We start from the raw sequence: 19,279 nt of genomic DNA on the forward strand, positions 1-19,279 counted from the left end.
TGTAAATTGAATGTTTAATTGTTTTATAAGTCTGGTAATGCTCCGTAACCCTATTTCGGTATTGAATACGGGTGAGGGGTGTTACATTTATTGGTATCAGAGTTACGGTTTAGTTGATTTTAGGACTAACGTAGCGTTTGTGAGAGACTAGCTATACATGCCATATATAAACCGTGGTAGTGTGATGACTCCTGACATTTTAAAATGTGTTTTCATATAGTGAATGGATCCCAATCAAGTTGTTGTTGATGAGGTTGAAAGTAATACGCCAGCTCCCACTCAAGGGATAGCGCCTTCTGAATCTAGACCCGTATCGGGTAGCTAGGGAGGAGAGGCTAAAGAAGCCTTTTTCCGAATGATAAACGCATGGTTTATGCAGTATGTCTGGACAAATCCGGCTGCTCAACAACGTCCACCCCCTCCTAATCCACAATCAGTTCCTGTAGGTCCTTAAGGTATAGAACTTTTAAGATTAAATAAGCCACCAGTTGATAAGATCTATAAACACGGGGCTAAAGAGTTTAGAGCTAATGTTGACGATGATCCTGAGAGATCCGAGTTTTGGCTTGAAAACACTATCAGTGTATTTGATGAGCTTTCTTGCACACTGACTGAGTGTTTAAAATGTGCTATGTCACTTTTGAGGGACACCGCATACCAGTGGTGGAATACTCTAGTATCTGTGGTACCTAGAGAATGGGTCACCTGGGAATTCTTTCAAACCAAGTTCAAGAAGAAATATATAAGCCAACAATTTTTGGATCAAAAGCACAAAGACTTTTTAGAATTGAAACAGAGCCGTATGCACATAACGAGTATGAAAGAGAATTTGTACAATTGATCAAATATGCTCGAGAGTATGTTTCTACCGAAGAGATTATGTGCATGTTGTTTGTTAACGGTTTGAATGAATACATTAAACTTTTAGTCGAGATTTTACATTTGAAAGAATTTTTTTATTAGTTGATCGGGCTTGCAAAGCCGTAGACTTTAGCTGAGAAACGAGGAAAGCTGATTCAGAGGCTAGAATTTTGAGAAAAAGACCGATAAATAAACCTTATCATTCTTCATTAATGAAATCCCGAGATTCATATAGCCGATTGAATGCATCAATGGGATACCAGAATAGAGATCTTAGAAATCAACATGTGAGTTCTAAAGCTCAAGCAACTTCCATCTCGAGTGTTGACAGTGTGAGAAACAATAAACTTGAGTGTCAACAGTGTGGGAGACGACATTTTGGAGAGTGCTAAAATAAGAGTAATAAAGTTTGTTTTAAATGTGGCTTACCAGATCATTTTATTTGAGATTGCCCAGAGTTATTTAAGAAAGATAAATTTCAGAATGCAAGACCGAGCAATACGACTGCGAGAGGGAGACCACTGAGAAATACGGAGAATGTGTCTAATAGAAAAGGTGTGACTAGGGATTCAGCTGTGAGATTTGAGGCTAGAGCACCAGCCGAGCTTACACTATTGACACTCGCGAAGAAGCGTCATCACCAGATATTATCACTGGTATATTCTTTTTTATGACACTAATGTGATTGCTTTAATTGATCCTGGATCGACACATTTGTATGTTTGTGAAAATTTAGTGTCCAGTAAGAAATTGCTTGTTGAGTCTACAGAATTTGTAATTAAAGTATCGAACCCCTTAGACAAGTATGTTCTAGTTGATAAAGTTTGCAAGGATTGCCATTTGATGACTCGGGGTTACTATTTTTCTGCTAACTTGATGCTTTTACCGTTTAATGAGTTTGATGTGATTCTGGGTATGGATTGGTTGACTCTGCACGATGCCGTTTTAAATTGTAGACGAAAGATTATTAAACTAAAATGTCAGAATGATTAAATCCTTCGAATTGAATCAGATGAGTCGAATGGATTACCTGCTGTAATTTCATCTATGTCAGCTTAGAGATATGTGAGAAAAAGTTGCGAAGCTTATCTCACTTACGTTTTAGATACAAAAGTGTCTGAATCGAAGATTGAATCAGTGTCGATAGTATGTGAGTTTTCAGATGTGTTTTCAGAAGAATTACAAGGGTTGTCACCGGTCAGAGAGATCGAGTTTGCTATTGAGTTAGTACCGGGAACTTCACCGATATCTATATCTCTGTATCGAACGACTCCAATAAAATTCAAAGAATTGAAATCTCAGTTGCAAGAGTTAACGGATAGAGGTTTTGTAGGACCTAGTTTTTTACCCTAGGATACGCCTGTATTGTTGGTAAAGAAGAAAGACGAGTCAATGAGAATGTGTATTAACTATCGATAGCTCAATAAATTTATGATAAAGAACAAGTATCCGTTGCCAAGAATAGATGATTTATTTGATCAGTTGAAAGGTGCAACAATATTTTCGAAGATTGATCTGCAGTCTGGTTATTATCAGTTGCGAGTTAAAGATTTGGATGTATCAAAAACTGCTTTCAGAATGAGATACGAACATTATGAATTCCTTGTTATGCCTTTTGGTTTAACTAATGCTCTTGCCGTTTTTATGGATTTGATGAACCGAATATTTAGACCATATTGATAGATTTTTTGTTGTGTCTATTGATGATATTTTGATTTATTCTGGAGATGAGTATGAGCATGCTGAACATTTGAGGATTGTGTTGCAAACATTGAGAGATAAGCAATTGTTCGCTAAATTCTGCAAATGTGAGTTTTGGCTCCAAGAGGTTAGATTTTTAGGACACATTATTTCAACGAAACGTATAAGAGTTGATCCGAGTAAGATTTCGGCAGTTGCTGATTGGAAACCACTGAGAAATGTATCCAAAGCAGAAGTTTTTTGGGGTTAGCTGGCTACTACTAACGTTTTGTAAAAAGATTTTCAATGATTGCTACATCAATGACCAGACTACTACAGAAAGATGTAAAGTTTGAGTGATCCGAGAAATGCCAATAGAGTTTCGAGCAGTTGAAAGCATTGCTAACCTAAGCACCGATTTTGGTTCAACCTGAGTTGGGTAAAGAATTCGTGGTTTATAGCGATGCGTCATTGAATAGTTTGGGTTGCCTTTTAATGCAAGAAGGAAAAGTTATAGCTTATGCCTCGAGACAGTTGAAGCCGCATGAAAAGAATTATCCGACGCACGATTTAGAGTTAGCCGCTATAGTTTTTGTATTGAAAATTTGGCGTCATCATTTGTAAGGTGAAAAATGCCACATCTTTACAGATCACAAGAGTTTGAAGTATTTAATGACTTGGAAAGATTTGAATTTGTGACAACGAAGATGGCTCAAGCTATTAAAAAATTATGAGTTAGTAATCGATTATTATCTGGGAAAAGCTAATGTGGTTGCAGATGCTTTGAGTAGAAAATCTTTATCTACTTTGAGAGCGATGAATACAAGATTGACTATGTCTGATGATGGTTTGATATTAGCCGAGTTGAAAGCTAAACCGATTTTTCTTTAGCAAATTTATAAAGCTCAAAATGTGATAGTGAATTGCAAGCTAAAAGAGTGCAATGCGAGTCAACTAGTGATTCAGAGTACCAAATCAGATCCAATGATTGTTTAATGCTCCAAAACAGAATCTGTGTACCAAAGAATTTTGAATTCATTTAGAAAATTTTGCACGAAACACACAGTGGTTGTTTATCTGTTCACCCGGGAAGTACTAAAATGTAAAATGATCTAAAACAGTTATATTTGTGGTCGGGCATGAAACGAGATATTTCAAAATTTGTATCGAGGTGTTTGATTTGTCAGCAAGTAAAAGCCAAGCATCAAGTACCTTCGGGTTTGCTTCAACCTGTGATGATACCAGAGTGGAAGTGGGACAGAGTTACGATGGATTTCGTATCGCAATTACCCTTAACTTTGAAAAAGAAAGATGTTGTTTAGGTTGTCATTGACCGACTGATGAAATCGGCACATTTTATACCAGTGCGTACAGATTATTCACTTGATAGATTAGCTAAATTGTACATTGCTGAGATCGTTAGTTTGCACGGGGTACCAATTTTGATTATTTCGGATAGAGATCAGAGGTTTACATCGTGGTTTTTGAGGAAATTGCAAGAAGCTCTGGGTACTAAGTTGAATTTCATTATAGCATTTTATCCACAAACTGACGGATAGTCTGAGAGAGTAATTCAGGTTCTCGAAGATATGCTCTGATGTTGTGTTTTAGAGTTTGAAGGCAATTGGGAGAAATTTTTTCCATGGGTTGAATTTGCGTGTAGCAACAGCTTTCAATCGAGTATAAAGATGGCACTATACGAAGCTTTATATGGTCTCAAATGTCGAACTCCGTTGTATTGGATGAATTGAGTGAGAAAAAGATTCACGGGGTTGATTTTATCTGGGAGACTGAAGAAAAAGTGAAAGTAATTTGTGACTGTCTAAAAGCAGCTTCAGATTAACAGAAATTGTACGCGGATTTGAAACAAAAAGACATAGAATTTTAGATCGGTGATAAAGTGTTTCTGAAAGTATTTTCGCGGAAGAAAATTCTTTGTTTTGGTCGTAAAGGTAAGTTAAATCCGCGTTTCATCAGGCCATACGAGATTATTGAAAGAATAGGGACAGTAGCATATCGACTAGCTTTACCGACTGAGTTAGAGAATATCCACAATATGTTTTCACGTATCGATGTTGCGTCGATATAGATCGGATCCTTCACATGTAATTTCTTCGTCTGAGATTGAAATTCAACCTAATATTACGTACAACGAAGAACTGATCAGAATTCTAGCACGTGAGATTAAACAGTTGAGAAATAAAAGTATAGCTCTCGCGAAAGTACTTTGGCAACGACACGATATTGAAGAGGCTATGTGGGAACCCGAGGAAGCTACGAGAAAACAGTACCCTAACCTTTTTGCTGGTAAGATTTTCGGGACGAAAATCCCTAAGGTGGGAGAGTTGTAACAACCCATTTTTAGTCAAATCAAAACAGTAGTTTTAAGACCACAAATTCGAAGTCAAAATAATTATTTTATTATTATTTTAATGTCTACAGCATGAAAATATGATTGTGTGAAATTTTCCTTAAGAAATTTTATCATTTGAGTGCCTAATTTGATAAAAAGGACTAAACCGCGTAAAGTGTAAAACTTGAGTTCTAATATCTAAAGTTGTGAAATAGCTATAGAACCTTAAAGTAAAGGTCCTTAAGTGGTAATTAGACCATTGCATATTTGAGTGAACAAAGATGGACATGGTTAGGTGAATTATAATTATTATACATTAAGGTTATTTTAGTAAATTAGATATTAAATGATTAAATTAGTAAAAATAAAGCCATTTTTTTCCATCTTCTTCAACATAGCCGAAATTAGAAGAAGAAAAGCCATGAAAATAGCTTGATACATTCGACCTTGTCTACTTGAGCATGTAAATCCATTTTTGTTCGATTTTTAATGATTCCTATGTTTTTGTGATCGTTGCAACTAGTTCTAGCTAGCCCAGGGACTATTTTGCAAAACTATTAAAGATTTTGAAAGTTTCCATTGATGAAAATATGTGTTCTTTGATGTTTGATGATGAAATATGAAATCTTGTTGCTAAATTTACATATTTTGTAAAGTGATTTTGAGTAAAAATGTAAAATAGGGATTTAATTATGAAAATGTGAAAATGTGTGGTAAATTATGTGAAAAGTTGATAAATGTGGGCTGCTAGCGGCATTTTAGTAATTTGGCTAGCATGAGTTTATTTTGAATTTCATTAATTTGTGATTTTATAAAATAAGGACTAAATTGTAAAAGTGGTGAAACATTAAGGGTAAATATGTAAATGTGCTTAAATGTGTGTTTTGGATTAAATTGAATAGAGATATTATTAAATAAGTTAATTTTGAATATATTTAGATCAAGAAAAGTATAATTTGGATCTAGATTGGGGGAAAATTAAAGTTATCGACTAATCGACTTATTACATCGTTTTCACATCCGATGTAAGTTCGTATGTGATAAATTTCATTATAAGTGTATTTTAAATGCTTTGATATTGTATAAGTTGTGAATACGAGACTTCGGATAAGTTGGATAATAACTTGATGGTAATTTGGCATTTGAAATCTCAGTTGAACCTTAAGAATAGTTTAGGATACTAGTGGCATGTCATTAGGGGATACATTGAATTGGCTTCGAGCCATGATATTAGCATTTCAGGTGCTAGTTATACCGATTTGGCTTCGGGTCATGAATATCGGCTGATTTGGCTTCGGGCCATGATATTAGTACTTTGGATATAAGTTAGCTTGATTTGACTTCGGGCCATGGTATAGGTACTTAATGTGCAAGACTCCTGGGTATCCGACTTCTATTCTGAATGGTTCGACGGGTAAATGAATGATGTGGTTGAGAATAAGATTAGTAAGAGATGATACAGGTATGTGCATAAACCATATTAGCTTGAAATCGAAGAAATGGTGAAAAAAGTATATAGTTTTGTGAATGAGTAATTGAAAGGTTTGTTAGTTGATGTGAATTCATGTATCTATAATCAATAGTTGAATTATACGGATATGATTATATCGAGTTTATTTCATACAAGCTTAGTAAGCTTTATAGCTTACATTGATTATTTTTCTATGTTTTATAGTGAATTCAAAGCTACCTCAGATCCGGGGATCGTCGGAGATCGCTTCACACTATCCACCTATCACTTGGTACCTATAAACTTTGGTATTTTATGTATATGGCATGTATAGGGATTTGGTCTTTTTAGTTTATGTATTTTAGCCATTTGTGTTGGCTTGTGAATGTGGTATGGTTGTTATGTATATAGCCATGTGAGATGGCCTATTTGGTTAATTGATGATGTACATATGTATATGAGTGCAAATTCCTTTTTGATGTGGCTTATAATTACTTGGTTAATGGTTGGTTGTGGATGAGTAGCTTAGGTAGTAATTGTTTGGAATTTAGTTTTGGTAAGTTTATGAAATATGGTAAGATTATGTTTGACTAGTTGGATGATTTAAGAATGTGAAATATTGGTATTGAAGCACTATGTTTTGGTTGGCAATGAATGATATGAATTGAGCTTGATTTGAGTAGATTTTAAATGCTTCGTTGTGCTGTGATTTATTGCCTTATGTGTAGGTGAAGTGGTATGTCTTTTGGGTGGAAAAATGGCTTGGTAAATAGCCTATTTTTGTCCACACGGACAGAGACACGTGCGTGTGTCTCAGCCATGTGCGACACACAGTCATGTTACACGGCCGTGTGTCTCCTAGTGTTGAAATTGAAATCAAGTCAGTATGCTCCACACGGCCTCACACACGGGCGTGTGACTTGGCGGTGTGGCATAAGTTAGTATACCCTACAGGTTTGGCACGGCCTAGCACACGGCCTGGCACACAGACGTGTATGGCCATTTTTATGGCACACGGGCTAGCCACACGAGCATGCGTGTTGGCCATGTGACCCAAGTTAGAGAGTTACACTAGGTTGGACACGGGCTGGAAAACGGAAATGTGCTCCCATTTCGAATGTTCACACGGCTTGTGACACGGGCGTGTCTGGTGGCCGTGTGAGACACATGGGCGAACCAGGGCGTGCGTCCCTTATTTTGAGAAAAATTTTCAAGGTTTCGTGAAAGTTTCCTAAGTTATCGGTTTAGTGCCAAACCACTCCCAATGCATGTTTATTGCCTCGTAGGCTCATTATAGGGACATTATGCTTAAGTTTGAATAATGTTTGCATGAAATGTGAAATTATGTGTGAATTGAATGTTTAATTGTTTTATAAGTCCGGTAATGCTCCGTAACCCTATTCCAGCATTGAATATGGGTAAAGGGTATTACAATACCTGCCATTACTACCTTTTACCACTCTCCCTCACCAAGCACCTCAAGCCATCACACCCTAATCCTATTTCCTCATTCTCGTTCGATTTTACGTATTTTCTCTTATTTTTTTCCTTTTTTATATCTTCTATTTTTGTTCTTTATTTTTCTATCAGATTTGATCTTTTTCATTTTTTTTTCCATTTTTTCCATTTTTATATCTTTCCATTCAATTTTTTTCCCTATTTTCTCATTCCTATTCGATTCGATTTCGGGTATCTTTCAATTTGTGATTTAGGATTTAATTTTCACTTTCTTTTGATTCTGGGTAGCTTTCTTTTTCCATCTTTCCGTTCGATTTTTTTTCTGTTTTCTCATTCCCATTTGATTTCAGGTATGCATTTGATTTTCACTTTATTTTGATTTTGGGTATTTTTTTAGCCATTTTTATTGTATTTAAATTTGTTTTAAAGATAAATTTGTAATTTTTAAGTGACTGTTTAAGCTAAATGGAATTTTTATCTAGTTTAGGTATTTCCAACTATTATTACCCACGCAAGTGGTACTGAAATTTTTATCTGCATATTTAACAAAACAAAACAACTTAGGAAATAGCTAAAGCTAAACAACAAATAACAAGTTGCTAAGAAACATGAATGTAGCAGCATATACCAAAATACACATATCTCTACAACGTATAGATATAGGTGAAATTACCTTTTGTTGTTTGGTTTTAAGAGAAATTAGCTAACAAGAGGATCCAACAAAGGTCTTGAAAACAGACCTATGGAGGAGTGATAATTTTGCTTGTATTATGATATTAGTGAAGTGAAGAAGGTGGGTTTAGAAGAGGGGAAATGAGTGTGGATTGATGTTTGATGGTGGGAATGGAAAAGGGGTATTTGTAAGAGGGTACAAAGGCTTAGGAATCATGTCCAATGGACCCCTCTCCCATACTACCCATCAATAGACTCCTCCACTCCTTTCCAAGTTTTTCCTTTTGTAGGAGTGTTTTTTTTATTCTTAATTGTAGAAGTATTTTTTTACTCCGTTGATTGTGGAGTTTTTTGAAGTGTTTTAGGTGCTTGTCTTGAGGTTTATGCCTTGTGTTAATTTTCATTTTCTATTATTAAGAAACATTTATTTTGGAGTGCTGGTGTTGGTGGTGGTTATAGAGTTACATGAAGCTGATGTTTTGCAATTTAAGGAGTGATTTGGATACTGTTACTGATGATCTTTTAAGGGAATTCTCTTTGAAAATGAATTTTGATGACTTTGAAAGTTCATTCTTGCAATTTTGAATCGATGGCTAGTGTGCCATGAGTGCTTGGTTGGTGTTTCTATTATTATTCTTATTGTAATTTTAAGTGTGTGTCTTTGCTACAAGTTGTTAGCTGTATTGATCATGGTGCGTGATTGTATTCTTCTAGTAATACTGTTGTTGATGTTTTCAAAGGTGTTTGTTTTTACTACTCATAGCATTTTTCCTTTTATCACAAAATTTGATGATTAAAGAAACAAAATCAAAAGTTTAAAGTGGTGGTATCCTCTATTAAATTCTCAACTATTATTTGGTTAACTTAGTCAAAGTTTTTTTTTCAAGTTTATCATGTTACAAAAATACATGTTCAGTATTTCACATCATTATTTCATAAAAATACACACTCTTCTAAGGTTTTTCATATATTTGAAAGAATCTTGGAAGTCATATCTCCATATTCATATCCATTTACTGGATACGAGTACTTCAAGGAGTTTGAGTAGCATAGTTGCTATCTATATATGTGTGTGTTCTTTCCATACTTTTTTTTTCTTCGTTAACTATGATTTGTTTTCATCCATTTAGGACGATGCAATAGATGATATCAAAGAAGCTGATACATGCACGTATGGAATGAAATTTAATAAATTTCATCCCATCGATGCATGTATCAGAAGCTCCCAAACACGAGGAAGAGAAACAAAAGTGAAATTGCCAATCTTCAAGGTACGATTTTACTTCTCTGGTTATTTTTGTATGGAGAAGTTCATCGATTCCACTATCCCCTTGATTCCCTCCAATTTATTGTTTTTAGATCACACCTCTTTGTTTATGAACCGTCGAAGCATTGCTAAAAGTTTCTTAAGTATTTCACTGGTTATTACTTTATTAAGTTTCTTGTATGATTTTCTCAAGAAATTGGTTATGATAGATTAGGTTTATATTTGATAAACTAATTATACAAATCAAATGATGACATATCATCAAAATTTTTTAAAAATAAATACGAGTGGCTTTATTTTTAATTATTTGATGACTCATGGGTAGTTATACACTATGAGTGCATCATGTTAGATTTTAACACATTTTAACACTACAGTATATTAAGTTTTATATTAAGTCAAAATTTAATAAATAATAATTGAATGAAAACAGGATCATATACAAAATTAAATAAAAAATAAAAATAAAAAAGACACGGGCTTATTTAACTACAAAAATATGTTAGGTGTTTATATTAGGGCTTATTTAACTTATACACCATGAGTACATCTTGTTTTTACACTTGATATGCATTTTGTTTATGTTCTTCCTAGTTGGGAATGTTCTGTTGCTGATGGACGGGTTCTTCAAGATGTTATTAGTAGGAGACATGGGCTAAAAGTTCATCATGGTAAAGTGCAGAATTGGAGAAATTTGAATTAATTTTTAAGATCAAACTTTTTTATGAAAGTTAACCATGATAAATAGTTTTTCCTTTGTTTTTTTTATAGGTTGCTATTATTTAGTTTATGCTGCTTACACAAACTGTGAGGGATTTCTCGCGCCTTTTAGAGGACAAAGATATCGTTTGAATGAGTGGCGTCAAGGTTGCCAACCAAGTACTCTAGAAGAATTTTTCAATATGAAATATGCTTTAGTACGCAATGTTATTGAAAGATGCTTTGGGTTATTAAAACTTAGATAGGGAATACTTAGGAGTCCATCATTCTATCCTGTGAGGGTGCATAATAGAATCATTATTGCATGTTGTTTACTCAATAATTTTATTTGAACCTATATGAGTCTTGATCCTATTGAAGTGGAGTTGAGAGAATGATTAGCTAATAATATGATAGATGATGATGAACCGAATATCATAAATATTCATCCTTCAGATACATAGACTACTTAGAGGATAGAACTAGCCAATCAAGTGTTCTATGAATGGCAAGCATCTATAAATTAATTATGTTTATTAAAATATAGTAGAAGGTTAATTTGTTTATGTTACTTCATGTATCTAGTTTATGAAACTTTGGTATTGTTTGAATTGTCTTTATGTATTGTACTAAACTTGTTGAATTACAACTTTAATTTATTTTATTTTGATTCGTCATGTGTTATAATTTTATAAAGTGTCAACCTTCTGATTCATAATATCGAACTTAATTTTAATTTGCATTTTTTCTTAAAATAGTTATGTCAGGTTTTGCACAATCAAGTGTTTCTTCCCAAAATTCTCAAGGAGCCAAAAGGAAATGGGTTCCAGAAGAAGATGTTGCATTGGTTGCTTGTATGGTCGACTTGTACAATGTTAGAACCTATAACGCATATACGGGATTCAAGGTTGGTTATTTAAATGAGCTAGAAAAAATATTAGAAAAAAGTTTACCTCATGCCATGTTGAAGGCTAAACTTAATCTTGACTCGAGGATTAAGACATTGAAAAGGGATTAGGTAATCGTTTACGACTTGCTCAGTGGCAAAGACAATAGCGATTTTGGTTAGGACGAGCATAGACAGATGGTTGTTGCTGAAGATGTTGTGTGGAACTCATATATAAGTGTAAGAATTATTTCCTGTCTTTAGTATCTTATTTTGACCAAACTTATATCTAATATGGATTCCTTCTTTTTTTATAGAGTCATAAAGCAGCCAATTAATTCAGACATTGCAGTTTCCTTTATTATGACCAAATTACTTCCATATATGCAAAAGATCGAGCCACTAGGAAAGATGCTCAAACAGTTGCATATATTGTTGAAGAAATAGATGCTAAAAATGTAGCTACTGGAAATAATCTTGAAGAAAGAAACATTTACCGTCAATGCGAATATGATGTTTGCTTGGATGAGATGGATGTCTCGGCATTTCAACCGCCGAAGCCAAACCAAGATGGTTCCACATCTTTAAAGAACAAAAAAAGAAAAAAGAAAAAAAGAGATGGATGATGGAATTGAACAAATTTCTACTTCAATTACTGATGTTGCCATGTTATTGGGGGAAAACATACGAACTGTTAGCCTTAAATTAAGTAGTTGCCTCCGAGAAAGTGATCTAAGAAAGTGCTCAAAAATTATATCCAGCCTTATGCGAAGTAAAAAGATTAATTGAGGATGAGCGCTATCGTGCGTTGAGCAAAATTCCTGACCATCCAATGCAAATGCTCATTTTTTTAGTCTACCTTCTTCATTTTGATTGGAATGGGTGAGAAGATTTCTTTTTGACCATTAAAAATCATGGTTGTGTTGGTGATGTTTTGATAACTTTTTGTATATGTAATATCTGGATGGTAAGATGCCATTAGTAGAATACCACAGGCTGCTGTAACTTTTTGGTGTTGTAAAATTTACAATTTAGATTATGACATATAAGTTAATGACATCATGTACTATTTTTATTAATGTATGAACATTATGTTTGGATGTAAATATAATTATCAAGCTATTTATTAGTTCTAATATTTTGCTTTTTAGTTTAGAAGACTAATGATATTTTAGCATATTAAATATGCACAATTTAAAAATAATAAAGTAGGTTATATGTTATTTTATAATATTATATATTATAATTTTTATTAATTCGTATTTTAATAATAATTATATTTTATTAAATTATATATTATTTTATTAATTTGTATTTAATAAAAATTATGTTAAAATATGATTAAATTAAATTAAATAATAATCTTATTAAAATTGAATAACAATAACAATAATTAGGCTTTTTTACCTAAATAATACAAAAAATAAAATTAATAATTGAAATGGTATGCCCATAAGATTATTCACCAAAATGGTATGGTTTTACTGATGCCGCATGTCAAATTGGCAATATCGGACTAAAATTTAATGATCTAAAGTATTCAGGAACTTAATATGCAATTTTTCCATCTTGGGTGGCTACCAGAAAACAAAGTGAAAGGGTGTCGCCTAACGGCGCGGCACTAAACCTTAAATGTGGCTAATTGCCTTGTAAGCACTCCTTATTTATTATTTTCTTTTTATTCCCCTTCAACTCACTATATTTTGTTTAAACAAGCCATTAACCTATTTTTGTAGTTAAATAAGCCCTTAGCTAATAATTTTTACTCATAAAATCCTTTTATTTTAATATTAAATTAAATATATTTTACCAAAAGTAAAGTTATTTTAAACAAAATATAAACTAATTCGCATTTTATGTTGATGTGAATTTTATGAGAATAGTTTATTAAATAAAAAAATAAAATTTTAAAATTTCTTGAGAGTGCTTGTATACATGATATTCTTAACTACTCTTTTTGAAATTTTTGATTACTTTTTTAGATTTTATGTTGATGTTAAAATGTATATAGTTTTTAGTGTATCAACAAAAAATTAAGAAAAGAGCTTGAAAGTCAAAATATATTTACTTTAATATTAAAATAAAAGGCTTTTATGAGTAAAAATCATAAGTTAAGGGCTTATTTAACTACAAAAATAGATTAAGAACTTGTTTAAACACAATATAGTGAGTTGAAGGGGAATAAAAATAAAATAATAAATAATGAGGACTTACAAGGTAATTAGCCACATTTAAGGTTTAGCGCCGCCATCAGGTGGCACCTTTCATTTTTTTTTTCAGCAGACACTCAAAAAGGAAAATTTTCATATTAGGTCCCTAAATACTTTAGATCATTACATTTCAGTTTAGTGTTGTCAATTTGATAGGCGACACCAATAAAACCATACTATTTTGGTAAATAATCTAATGGGCATGTCATTTCAGTTATTAATTTTACTTTTTTGTATTATTTAAGTAAAAAAGTCCAATAGTCATCTTCCTAAAATTCTTTTTGTTAAAGGTACTTTGGTCATTTAAACCTTTTTCCTTGTGGTATTACAATATCTATTCTATTTAACCAAACACAAGAATACTATTACAACTCTATTCCATTCCATTTAACCAAACAACTGAATTACTAATTATAGCTATATTCCATTACAGCTTTATTACATCACAATTCTGTTCCATTCTCCCCAACCAAACATGGCGTTAACATTACGTTTGGTTCACTATAATGGAATAGAGTTGTAATGGAATAGACCTATAATCAGTAATTTAACCATTTGGTTGAATGAAATGAAATAGAACTATAATAGTATTCTTGTGTTTGGTTGAATTGAATGTTGTTATAATAGCATAAGGAAAAAAACTTAAATGGCCAAAATACCCTTAACAGAATTTTTTAGATGGATAATTATTGTTATTAAAATTTTAATAAGGTTATTATTAAAAATAATTTAATAAAAAATAATTTAATACATTATTAAATATAATTTAATAAAAATAATAATATTTTTAATATAATTATTTTTATATTAAATTATATTAAAATACTTCAAATATTTTATTTTTATAGTTTTTAAGTCTAAATTTTAAAATATTAATATGAAAATTAATTAATTTTTATTCAATATTGCATACTAAAAAATAGTTATTAAGGAAAGATAAATAATAATTTATTCTATTGAATGAATATAACATTCAACCAAACAAAAAATAATTTAGCATAAATAAGATTCCCCAACTAAAGATGGTGTTAGAGTTGAGATGGTCGAAATGTTAGACTAAAACAGAATGATGGGTTGGTGTATCGGTAAATTTAAGAGCCCAATAAATTGGACCGACTAAAGCGACACCGTATTTATCTTTGCCTTCAGAGTTGAGTTTCTAATGAAGGAAAAAGAAAACAGAGGAAGGAACGTTACTAAAGTAGATTCACATTATTCAGATCCGGAAAGCCCTTACAAAATTTCCTCCCTCCTTTCCTTTTTGCCAACCACCTCCCTAAAATGACGAAAACAACCGTAATCCTCCTCTTCTTCTTCCTCTCCATCGTCTCATCCACCACGGCGGAGATCAAAACTCTGACCATCAAGTCCGACTCCCGCCCGATGATCCTCTTCGAGAAATTTGGCTTCACCCACACCGGTCACGTCACCATCTCCGTCTCCTCCGTCTCCGTCTCTTCCTCTTCCAACGCCCCCAACCCCTCCCCTTCCCTCCTCGGTTTCTTCCTTCTATCCGAAGAATCTCTCCTCCAGGTCCTTCTCGAGATTCAACAAAATTCCCACTTTTGCGTCCTCAACTCCCGCTACATCCAACACCTCTTCACCTTCAGCGAACTCTCACCGCCTCCCCTCTCCCGCTTGAACCGCTCTTACCCCGTTTCTTCCCCCAATGAATACTCTCTCTTCTTCTCCAACTGCGCCCCAGAAACGCGCGTTTCTATGGACGTCATAACCGAAATCTATAACCTCGACCGCGACGGTTCTAAGGATTACCTCTCCGCCGGCCAGACACAGCTCCCTTCTCTTTACACCGTCTTCTCTGTCCTCTACTTGTTCTTCTTAGCTTATTGGGTCTACGTTTGTTACACTAACAGACGATGCGTACACCGGATCCATTTATTAATGTCCGGGTTGCTCTTATTCAAAGCTTTGAATCTGATCTGCGCCGCCGAAGATAAGCATTACGTTAAGGTTTCCGGAACACCTCATGGTTGGGATGTTTTGTTCTACATTTTCCAGTTTATTCGTGTCGTTTTGTTATTTACTGTCATCGTTTTGATCGGCACCGGTTGGTCGTTTTTGAAACCCTTTTTGCAAGAAAGGGAGAAGAAGGTCTTGATGATCGTGATACCGCTTCAAGTTTTGGCTAATATTGCGTCGGTTGTGATCGGAGAGACAGGGCCGTTTATTAAAGATTGGGCGACGTGGAATCAGGTATTCTTGCTAGTTGATATTATCTGCTGTTGCGCCATTATTTTCCCAATTGTTTGGTCTATTCGTTCGTTGAGGGAAACTTCGAAAACTGATGGAAGGCTGCGAAGAATTTGGCAAAGTTAACTCTGTTTAGGCAGTTTTACATCGTGGTGATTGGATATCTATATTTTACGAGAATTGTGGTGTTTGCTTTGAGGACGATTGCAGCTTACAAGTATCAATGGGTAAGCAATGCAGCGGAGGAGACTGCATCATTGGCGTTCTATTTGATTATCTTTTTCATGTTTAGGCCCGTGGAGAAAAATGAGTACTTTATTCTTGAGGAAGAAGATGAAGAGGCTGCTGAGCTGGCTCTTAGAGATGAAGATTTCGAGCTTTGAGAACCTGGGGGCTGTTGATAAGTGAATTGGTATAAAGGGTTACTCTGGATTTTTACCTTTGATGCAAATTGGGATAATATTGCAGGTTTTTTTGTGTAAATTTTACAGATACAAATTGCTTCATCTGGTCTGCAACTTGCTGCTGCTCTTCTCCTTACTGCTACAGTTTTGTTTAACTTGTTCCATTTGTTACTCTATTTCTGCTTAATGAAATTGTTATCAAGCTCATAATGGAAGTTGCACTAAATTCAATTTAATCTTCCCAAATGATTCACTATTAGGCAGTGGATTTCAGATGAATGCCCTTTTGAGTCTTTCCTAGTAAATCATATGCCACTTTTCTGTAAGAGAATCGTATGCTGCTTTTGTGACATCCGATATTGTTTTATTCAAAATTTTAAAATGATCAGTAGATAGAGTATAGAGGGCAGTAGAATTTGTGTTGGATTGACTGTTTAGTGGTTAAAATGATCTATTTGTTATCTGCTGTGTTTCCATTAAGAGCTTTGCATATGGCTTCTATTAATCAATATGGACTTAAGGAATTCCTGATTTCTACCATTTCCATTGGTCGTGTCCATTGAATTACCCTGTATAGTTTCACTCTATTCAAATAGGTCTTTCTTATATTATATGTGATAATGTTGATTTCTTTTCCTATAGTTGGGCTGTTTGGGTGTGTTATTAGACTTAGAGGTTGGCTGTTTGAAACTTGAATGATTTAAATTTTACGGTCCTTCCTCTAGAACTGTCTCACATCCTTTTGGGTATGACAGATGAAAACAAGTGCAGTAGACCCCGAATTAGTTATCGACTTGCCTATCTTGAGGTGGTTAGGAAGATTTTTCAGAACTCTTTGTTAGATGGCACCTAAGAAATTTCTTAGCAGGTTGAATTTTAGAAACTAGAGTTTGAAGTTTCTTCAATTCTGCAATGCTAGACATGTTTGTGAACCATATCGAGGTATTGGATGGTAGAGAGCATATATTTTATGAACCTAGTTTATGTTCTCTGGAGTGATCTGGGAAGATAGTCTTTAATTGTATAGTAAATGTTTGGTGGATAGAGCTTTTCAAGCATTTTCTACGTTTTAGCAGATGTTTATGTCCATTGTGGTTAAACTTGAATAAAGTGGTGGTGAATGAGTAAATGAAGTTGTTAGTTCCCTAAACGGGTTTGAGTGAGTCAACAAGTAGCAAATGCTATAATGTTACTTCCCAGTTCCACTCACCTTGATGAGTGGTGAATTCTTTGTATGAATTTTAACTGCTTTTTGACGTAAAGCCTTCCCCGTAGTACGTTGTAAAGAATTTTTGTAGTGTAGACAGCCATCTTATGCGGGCGCTTCATTTGTTATAGAATTTGAAACTAAACACATTTGGTGGCATTGGCATTATGATCATATAAGATGTGTCTGGTTGAGTAAACCAAAAAAGTGAAAAGAGAATAATTATTATTTTTGATGGAATATTTAGAATTATTCGTAATCGTATTGAATGAAGTTAAAACTTAATTTCAACCTCCGGAAGTAGTTGGATGTGAGGTCATCTGTCCTAAATCTTCCGCGTTGAGTAATGCCTAATTAACAGTTCAGGCGTCCTGCATTTACACACGACCCTAACTGCTGCTAAATTACTTTTGTGTCTACATATATAATATTCTGTTCAAATTACTTTCCACGTCTCAGTCAATAAAAAGTAAAGGCAGACAATCCCCCTTTTTAACTGTTCCATAGATTGAATAAATGAGAAATAGAGAAGAATACATAACTCAAAACAAAGAAGAAATGAATGAATTAAACCCTATCCTCTCAAACACAGCCAAATGAATCAAAAGAACGCATTCCTCTGATCTACAACATGTACAGTAGCAGAAGAAGAAAGCAATCTGTTGAAAAACCTGAACAATACAATCTTGATTTTCCTCCAAACCAAACACCTCCTCCTTCTTCTAATACGTAGGCTCTTCTTCCTCTTCCCATCACCCCCTATTTTCTCTTTAACTCTCCCAAAGCATTTCACTGTCTTTTCCCTCACACTTTCTTTCCTTGAAAACCTATAACTCCTCAGGTACATCTGCCTACACGAGAAACTGTCCACCACTCTACTCGGTCGGCCTGAGCTCCTTGACCTCAAAAACTCAGCATCCGATTCTGGCCACTTGTACAGATTCACGTATGTTGCCCTAACAGGGACCAGAGGGTCCGTAGCATCGGACAAGCAGCTAGAAATGCAAACAGAGGTCATTTGGTTCACGTTGATTATGTGATTGTGAGAAAAAGAGAATATATAGAGTGAAAAAAGGGAGATGATGATGTAACGTAATTAGGCAAAGAGTGGATAGGCTAATGAGGTTTATTTTATTTTGACCAGAATGGGCCGCCTTTAAAAGTAGAATGGAGTATGATATAAGTAGGAGTTGCGATATGAAGCAGGGGATGAATGTGTAATAAGAAAGAAAATAAAATTCATGGCTTCTCCTCATCTCAACTCAACCCGTAAGGTAAAACATAAAAACAAACTAAAATATAGTTAAGTTAATAATCTAAATGAATTAGTGGTGATCATGGTTGTTGTAGTTTTGGTAGAAGAAGATGGGTGAGTTTCAACAAAAACAAAACATCCCAAACTATAATTTAGAATTTATAAATGTTTAATTCAATGCTCACCGTCTTAAACACCGGAATTAAATCTAAATTCACTTTTGTTTCTTATCTATTATTACAAAATTTTGTCGCATTTAATTTTAATCATTTCTTTTCTTTTCCAAAACAAGCTCAATATTTGGTATGTTTGAATTAAGCTTTTAGTTGTTTCAAACACTTACAAAAATAACAGAATTTTATGTTGGTTCACTGGAAAGTGTATCACTAACACTCATTTTTTATTTTTGTTATTTTGTCACATGTAAGATTTGAAATATACAAGTTTCAAGGTTTTTATTATTCAATCAGAATAAATATGAATAATTTTCACTAATATGATAGAAAATACTCCTGAATAATGTCTTTTATTTCGATCTCATTATAGAATGATTAGATTTTTGAATTTCAATTTTAGATATGTAGGAAAATATAAAATGTAAGGGAGGAATTTTTGAGGAAAACTAACAAATTAGATGTTAGACTTTGATGTTTGAGATAGATTATA

At 33.8% G+C, this 19,279-nt stretch overlaps 1 protein-coding gene and 1 pseudogene across 2 annotated transcripts; one reads left to right on the forward strand and one right to left on the reverse strand.

Moving 5' to 3' along the window:
• Positions 1–14,587: 14,587 nt before the first annotated feature.
• On the forward strand, positions 14,588–16,361 carry LOC107948349 (protein CANDIDATE G-PROTEIN COUPLED RECEPTOR 7-like; annotated as a pseudogene). Its single transcript, XR_001697336.2, has one exon. The product of XR_001697336.2 is annotated as a protein CANDIDATE G-PROTEIN COUPLED RECEPTOR 7-like (transcript).
• Positions 16,362–17,586: 1,225 nt separating this feature from the next.
• Positions 17,587–18,895, reverse strand: LOC107947804 (uncharacterized). The gene has a single exon (XM_041111100.1). It carries the CDS (start codon positions 18,374–18,376, stop codon positions 17,960–17,962), a length of 417 nt encoding a protein of 138 aa, XP_040967034.1. The 5' UTR covers positions 18,377–18,895; the 3' UTR covers positions 17,587–17,959.
• Positions 18,896–19,279: the final 384 nt, after the last annotated feature.

Source organism: Gossypium hirsutum, chromosome A04 (genome assembly GCF_007990345.1).
Source record: "Gossypium hirsutum isolate 1008001.06 chromosome A04, Gossypium_hirsutum_v2.1, whole genome shotgun sequence".
Lineage (NCBI taxonomy): Eukaryota > Viridiplantae > Streptophyta > Magnoliopsida > Malvales > Malvaceae > Gossypium > Gossypium hirsutum.

Bases quoted from the DNA above. Each gene is read 5' to 3' on its own strand.
- LOC107947804 (XM_041111100.1), bottom strand. From the start codon at position 18,376: ATGACCTCTGTTTGCATTTCTAGCTGCTTGTCCGATGCTACGGACCCT.